Raw genomic sequence first — 7,111 nt, 5'->3', positions numbered from 1 at the left:
CGGCTTGGTTTGGCCAGGCCTGCTGTGGAAAAGCAATGTTGTGTAGAAATAGTGCTAGCCCTGGTTTTACTTGATGAGTGCTGTGTAGCCTATTAATATGTTGTTGTTGTTGTTGTTGCGAATATTGTAAGTGTCAGAGCGTAAGAAAAGAATCTAATATTCTATCTGTCTTAGCCTACTCCTTTCCTGGAGCCCAGTTTTTTTGGACACCTTCTGAAAGGGGTTCTTATTAATAGACTTTAGTTTGCTGTCTCTGAGGAAGGTATGCAAACAAACATTCTTCAGCTAAGTGGTCAGAGAGGACGACTAAATTATTACCATTTGATGGCCTACACAGTTTCATGCCTCTCGGAATAACACGTCCGAGTGTGCCAGAACCCAGCCAATTCTACATTTAGTGCAAACACATTTTGACTTTATTGCATAACAGCAAAGACCGATCGTCGTCATCACTACCCTTTCCGTTATTGACAAATGAAACTCATAAAGTGCGTATATGCATTATAGCCTGTCTTCTCTGTGTTTGTGATTTCGTGTCAGATTTTGGAAGCCCGGCGCACAGACCGGCTTAACTGATCCACACCCGTCAGGCAAACGTCGCTCATAATTGTTCCTATAAGGTCAGTGCCAAGCTGATTTGGGAGAATCTCGTGTTTGTTTGTTTTCTTAGATAGGCTATCTTCATTTCTAAGAAATGAAACTTTTTAACCTGTGTGTGTGCGTGTGTGTTTGTGTGTGTGTGTGTGTGTGTGTGTGTGTGTGTGTGTGTTTGTGTGTGTGTGTGTGTGTGTGTGTGTTTGTGTGTGTGTGTGTGTGTGTGTGTGTGTGTGTGTGTGTGTTTGTGTTTGTGTGTGTGTGTGTGTGTGTGTGTGTGTGTGCGCGTGCATGCGTGCGTGCGTGTGTTTGTGTGCGTGTCACTGTGCTCGCCTGTGCGTAACGCGTGCGTAAAACGTGTTTTAGGGTGACCACCTGCTGTTGGGCTAACAGTAACTTTTACTTAGGGCGTCTTCTCCTTTATAGAAACCAATCTATATTGTGATCACACATCAGTCTGAATGGATTTTGTGTTACTGTCTCTCCTACTGATATCGGTGCCGTTGCCTTTACTCGGGCTCTTGTCCAGCCCACAGAGTGACTCGGTCACCCCCTCGTCCATCTCCATATACTCCGCTTTGTCGCCCAGCGAGGAGCCAGAGGGCGAGCCTTTGAACTTCTTCAGAAAGTCCGGGAAATAGGGGCAGCCCGGGGGCATGCTCTCCACCGCCGGCGTCTGGTCCTCGTTATCCGTCTCCCTGTGGTAGAAGTAGTTGAAGTTGGACACGATGACCGGCACCGGCAGCGCGATGGTCAACACGCCCGCGATGGCGCACAGCGAGCCCACGATCTTCCCGCCGACCGTGATGGGCTTCATGTCCCCGTAGCCCACCGTGGTCATGGTGACCACGGCCCACCAGAAGGCGTCGGGGATGCTGGTGAACTGCGAGCTGGGCTCGTCCGCCTCGGCGAAGTACACCGCGCTGGAGAACAGGATCACCCCGATGACCAGGAAGAAGATGAGCAGGGCCAGTTCACGCATGCTGGCCCGCAGGGTGTGGCCCAGGATCTGCAGGCCTTTGGAGTGCCTGGACAATTAGGGGTGGAACAATACCATGATGGTGAGACTGTTAAAGGAGGACTTCACCGAAAAACAATGCTGATTTATTAATCTCACACACACATTATAGCCAAAAACTGTAAACCATTTTTATTTATTTATTTGATTTAACCTTTATTTAACCAGGTAATTCAGCCATTCATTTAGTTTGACAGTTAGTGAGAGTTGATTTGAGTTCAGTTGTGGACCAGCTGTCATTTGTGCATGAATGAGTGTGAGATCATGTGGAAAATAAAATCAGCATTGTTTTTGGGTGAAGTAAAAAAAAATTGATACAAATGTGTAAAGATTCAAATCGGTGAGATGAAAAATGAATCAAAATGCTTTTCTCAGATTTATTTCACAAAGAAAAGTGTTTTGCAGTTTTCCCCATAACTCAGAAATAAAAGGGAATTGTTTAATTTGATAAGGATATTATGAAAAAAATACAGCATTTTGTTATTTTTGTCTAAGAAATAAATTAATTAATCTTTTTCAGTCATAATCTCATTTTGTTGAAAAGAAAATCGTATCGTGAGTGGCATACCTGGACAGTTTGAAGATGCGGAACACCCGGACCAGGCGGATTATTCTGAGGATGGCGAAGCTCATGGCCTGCTGGCCGTTGCCCTGCTGCTGCGCCAGGTCCGTGCCGAGAGTTATGAAGTAAGGCAAAATGGACACGATGTCTATTGTGTTCATAATGTTTTTAAAGAAAGCGGGCTTGCTCGGACTCGCAAAGAAGCGCACTATAATCTCAAAGGAGAACCAAATGATGCAAACCGTCTCCACGATGAAAAAGGGGTCGTTGAAAGGGGTGAACCCGTGGTCCGGCTGGCTGGAGTTGTGTCGCGGCTGTAGGTACTCCTTCTCGTCCCTGAACTCGGGCAGCGTCTCCAGGCAGAAGATGACGATGGAAATGACTATCACCAACACGGACACCACTGCTATTCCTCTGGCGGGGCTGGAGCTCTCCGGGTACTCGAAAAGCAGCCAAATTTGGCGTTTGAACTCGTCCTCGGGCAGAGGCTTGTCCGCCTCTTTAACGAAGCCCTCGTCCTCCCTGAACTTCAGCATCGCCTCGTCGCCGAGTTCGTAGAACTTCACCTCCTCGGAGAAGATGTCAAAGGGGACGTTGGCCGGTCTTTTCAAGCGGCCCCCCGACTGATAGTAGTACAGGATGGCGTCGAAACTCGGCCGGTTCCTGTCAAAGAAGTACTCGTTCCTCAGCGGGTCAAAGTATCTGCTCCTCCGGTCGGGGTCTCCCAGGAGCGTGTCCGGGAACTGCGCCAGCGTCTTCAGCTGCGTCTCAAACTTCAGCCCGGACACGTTGATGACCACTCTCTCGCAGCAGCCGTACTCGAAGTTGTACACGTTGTCGTAGCCGGAGCGCGGACGCCTGTCGTGAGTGAGCGACGCGGTGTCCTCCTCATCATCCATGTTGCAGAGGAGGAAGCTCTTGGTGGACCTCTTGCTGCTCCTCCTGCTGCTGCTGCTGCCCCGGTGCTGCTGGCCCCCCTCTCCCTCCTCCTCTCCCTCTGCCTCCTCGTCTTCCTCCTCGATCATGACGACGTCGTCCTCCTCGGAGCCGAGCAGCGCCAGCTCGGAGTGAGCCCCGCCGAGAGTCGTCCGGTGGTGCCGGTGGCCGCCGCTCCGTCTCCAGCGTCCGCCGCGCTGCTGCTTTTTCCGTTCTCTCACAACTCTCTCTGGCTCGTGCTGTGAGGAGGAGGAGGAGGAGGACGAGGAGGAGGAGGAGGAGGAGGGGCGCGAGGCGGTACTGTTGGCGTTGGATGAGGAGGAGGCGCGAGGAGGCTGATGCTGCTGCTGCTGGTGGTGGTTGTTAAGGAGATGAGCGCTGGAGGAGCCCTCCGCACCACCACCACCACCTCCTCCTCCTCCTCCTCCTCCTCCTCCTCCTCCTCCTCCTCCTCCTCCTCCTCCTCCTCCCGCCTCCCCAGCACCGGTTCCGCCGTCGGCAGCCGTGGCCGCCGCTGTGGACGCTCGCGTCTGGACAGCCTGGTGGTCCCTCTCGCGCTCTCTCTCCCGTGTGCGCGCTTGGGCATACCCGTACATGTTGCACCCGCCATCCGCACCGACCATAGCAAACTCCATTTTAATGAATGAGAGAGTAATTCGGTCCTTAGTATAAACAGTGTAATCCCCTCGAGGCGATGTGGACGCAGCAGGCCAGAGGAGAAAGTTGCGGCTGGAGGCGCACAGAGAGGCTATGAGACATCAACCAGTTCGACCAATCAGCTGCTAATGCGAGGCCAAAACATTTCAGAATGACTAGTAGTACACCTCAGGTAGGTCCATGTTGAGTGTACAGTCCATGCTATTACGCATGATAGCAGGATATATAGGCCTCCGATATTTTATGACATCATTACCAAAAGGCAAAAGGGTGAGGGCCGCTGGCATATCACGCACACCCTCCTGTGCGTCAGAGTCCGTTATTTGTTGAGCATCACCAAGTCAATAAGCCACACCAAAACAAGCTCTCCCATGCAGCGTCCCCCTGTGCCCATCAGGTGGTTAGGCTATTCTCCATGGCTTGCACCCAAATGCGTTTTTTGATTCTCCCCGATCACTCCTGGTTGCCATTTTATGTGATGATGAAAACTGGATCTTTTATGTAGCCTCCGGTGTGTGGCTGAATTACTTTTATTCCTCTGACGTTCTCGGCAACTGATGATAAGAGAAAACAACAGTTAGACACACATTCCTATTCATATGCCTATTGTAGCCTATGTTGTTTTGTGACGGCATGGTCCACTACGCATCTGAACACAGCAAAAACATTATTATTGCTATTTATTGTCATCATAATTACTATCATTAGTAGTAGTAGTAGTATTCAGTGAACATCAAGGCATTCGGAGATGATCTGCATGGAAGACAATACGTTTAGGGCAGACATTACGCACGGAATTCATTCAGATAACACCCTTCATGCTGGCATTTTTTTTTTACTTACATCTGAAAAGGGGAAGGGGGGTGGGCAGCCGATATCGTCTCAGCTCCCTACACAAAAGCGTTCTGGAGGTAGGTGAGGGTGCAATGCTTCGCTCTGCCCAAATTCCCGTCTTGTTTTCCCTCGTAGTAGCCAACCAGCGACCATATCATCAACTATACATCCGTGCTCTGACGCACTCTGAGAGGAGACTTTTTTTTTGGGCTGCGCCTCGACGCCTTGTCTTGTCTCAATTCAACAGGATCTATCGCCACTTAAGCCCTCTCTCTGCTGCATCGATCCTGGTAGCTACTGACAGCGATGCTGCCCCCACCACCCCCCCCCCCCCCCCCAAAAAAATGAGAAGCAGGTGTGCATGCAGCATGCAGCGAGTTGGCATCAACAGCACCGCCCGGCCGTCATCACACTCCAAAGACGCGAGGGTGGATAAAAGTTTGGCTTGACATCAGTGGAGAAAAAGCCCCCCATTAAATGTGAGCATCACACATCTGTCTGTCTGTCTGCCGCTGCCCTATACACCCCTGTGTTTCTCCCATTGTGTGTGTGTATGTGATGATGGAGCGCCTCGGCGAGAAGAGTCGTTCATGATGTACCGCAGCGCAGGCGGTGCTCGGTCCTCCCCCAGTGGATACAGCGGGTCATTACGCACAGTGCTGCAGTCTCTCACTGTCTCTGCCCTTCATCAGCCAGCCCTGCTGCTGGGGTACCTAAATAAATAATAATAGTCAGTAAATAATGCATTTTACTTGTTACTCATTTCAAAAAACAATTCACTCATTACTTTGCTTGTTATGCCTTTGGAGTAGTGCTGGTTCTATTATTTTCAGTTGTGCCCCCCAAAGTGGCAAATTTCGCCCTGACTTATACCTTCACAAATAAGGATAATTAATGCAGTTGTCTCCCTCCCCTGTGAAGGTTGTTGTTGTCATCAGTGTATGCAGTGTAGGCATCAAAGCATGCCACGGGGAATAGTTCAACCCAGAAGAAGTCAACTTAGCACATATGACTCATTTAATTACTTTTTCCGTTATACGCCCTCAAAATTGTCCCTCGCTTCCCTGAAAAATCAGGATAATTGGGTTATCTTTCCAGTGAACAATCAAGGAAAGCAAACAGCGTTAATGCATAATGTCCTTGTTATCTTTTGCTAATGAAATCAGAGTGAAGTTAAACCCAGAGGAAGTGGTTTTTTCTGCCATTTCCCCCCGTTTAATCTAGCTGGGAGAAGGATGACTAATCCTGAGGAAAACAACTGGCTGGGGGATGAATGACTCATTTTCTGGTTGGTTACTATCTTTTCATTGAGATTGAAAGATAGCCTATTTGAATTCGTTATTATAATCTATTTGTTACCGGGGAAATGTAATAAAGATCATTGCTGAATTACACACTTGGTGGTAAGTGACCTATTAACATAAGAGTCTCACGATGTGCACACAACTGACTCTGGGCCCCATTCAATTTCCTTCCCACCCCACACCACCATCACTGCATCTGTGATAAACATCTACTGTAGGTCTACCCATCCACAACTCAAGCAGGCGTTATACCCTGATATCCCTCAGCGGCTGGCTGCCATCTTCATCATCATCATACGTTCACCATGCGTATAGTGCCATAGGAAGGACACATTTGTTTTAGTTTGCACCGGGAAAAACCTAGACAGATTTGACTCCCCGCTTGTTCCAGTTTGTTTCCGATAGCACGACAGTTGCTGTGTCATATTTTTTTGAGAAAAGTGTATTGTTTGCACTTTTGGAGGTTTCAACCAAAAACCCTGCTCCATGAAATGAAAGTCTAAAATATTCACACACTTATTCACGCACCGTGGTAATAATCGACACCCCTATTCCGCCCCACCGCAGGTTCGATGCAGCAGCAGCAGCAGCAGCAGCAGCAGCCATGTTTCCTGCCGAAGTGCCTTTGAGCTTTGAAAGGAACAAACCCCATGCCGACTCATTCAGTGTAAGCACTCACAATGACAATGTCAGCTAATGACTAGGGATGAATTATACATACTTCAATTTCAGTATTTTGCAGCCCCAGAAAATAACACATTAGGTTCATCACCCTCTGTCAATATATGAGATTTGAGTTGAATTATTCAAAAACAATATCCCACCCCCCCACCCCCACCCCCCCATTTCATTCTCCTCATAATTAATCATGGTCCTATAGTAGGCTATTACTTTCTCTGGGTTGCAGTGATCCCAATACTTTGGATTCATTGAGCAACAGGTTGCGCATTAGACATTCATGTTGTTTGGATGCAATCAGCAATTTGGAATAGTGTAAACAAATCATTAATGCGTTATTTTTTAATAATAAGCGAGTACCACTACATTCTATAAGTGCTCACTGGAATATAATCGAGTTCTTTTTTCATTAGTACCCAAACCAAAGCCACAATTCCCGTTTTTGTCTTTCTTTTGACCTTTTATCTTCCAAGAGGCATTAAATAAAGGAATAACAACATCAACAGGTACTTTTTGGGCCTGTAATTG

The 7,111-nt window shown here is 48.2% G+C and overlaps 1 protein-coding gene across 2 annotated transcripts; it reads right to left on the bottom strand.

Moving 5' to 3' along the window:
* Positions 1 to 1,039: 1,039 nt before the first annotated feature.
* kcna4 (potassium voltage-gated channel, shaker-related subfamily, member 4) lies at positions 1,040 to 3,745 on the bottom strand (the record flags this gene model as incomplete). Of its 2 annotated transcripts, XM_083652604.1 has the most annotated exons (3): positions 1,040 to 1,622; positions 2,181 to 3,122; positions 3,514 to 3,573. In XM_083652604.1, 2 exons carry the CDS (start codon positions 3,071 to 3,073, stop codon positions 1,040 to 1,042), a joined length of 1,476 nt encoding a protein of 491 aa, XP_083508730.1. The 2 variants fall into 2 exon arrangements, with proteins under 2 accessions (XP_083508730.1, XP_083508729.1); XM_083652603.1 differs by having other exon boundaries at positions 2,181 to 3,745.
* Positions 3,746 to 7,111: the final 3,366 nt, after the last annotated feature.

This window comes from Poromitra crassiceps, assembly GCF_964638095.1.
Source record: "Poromitra crassiceps genome assembly, chromosome: 16".
Classification (NCBI taxonomy): Eukaryota; Metazoa; Chordata; class Actinopteri; order Beryciformes; family Melamphaidae; genus Poromitra; species Poromitra crassiceps.
Note: the sequence above shows the minus strand (reverse complement) of the source record. Positions and strands in the feature narration are given on the sequence as shown.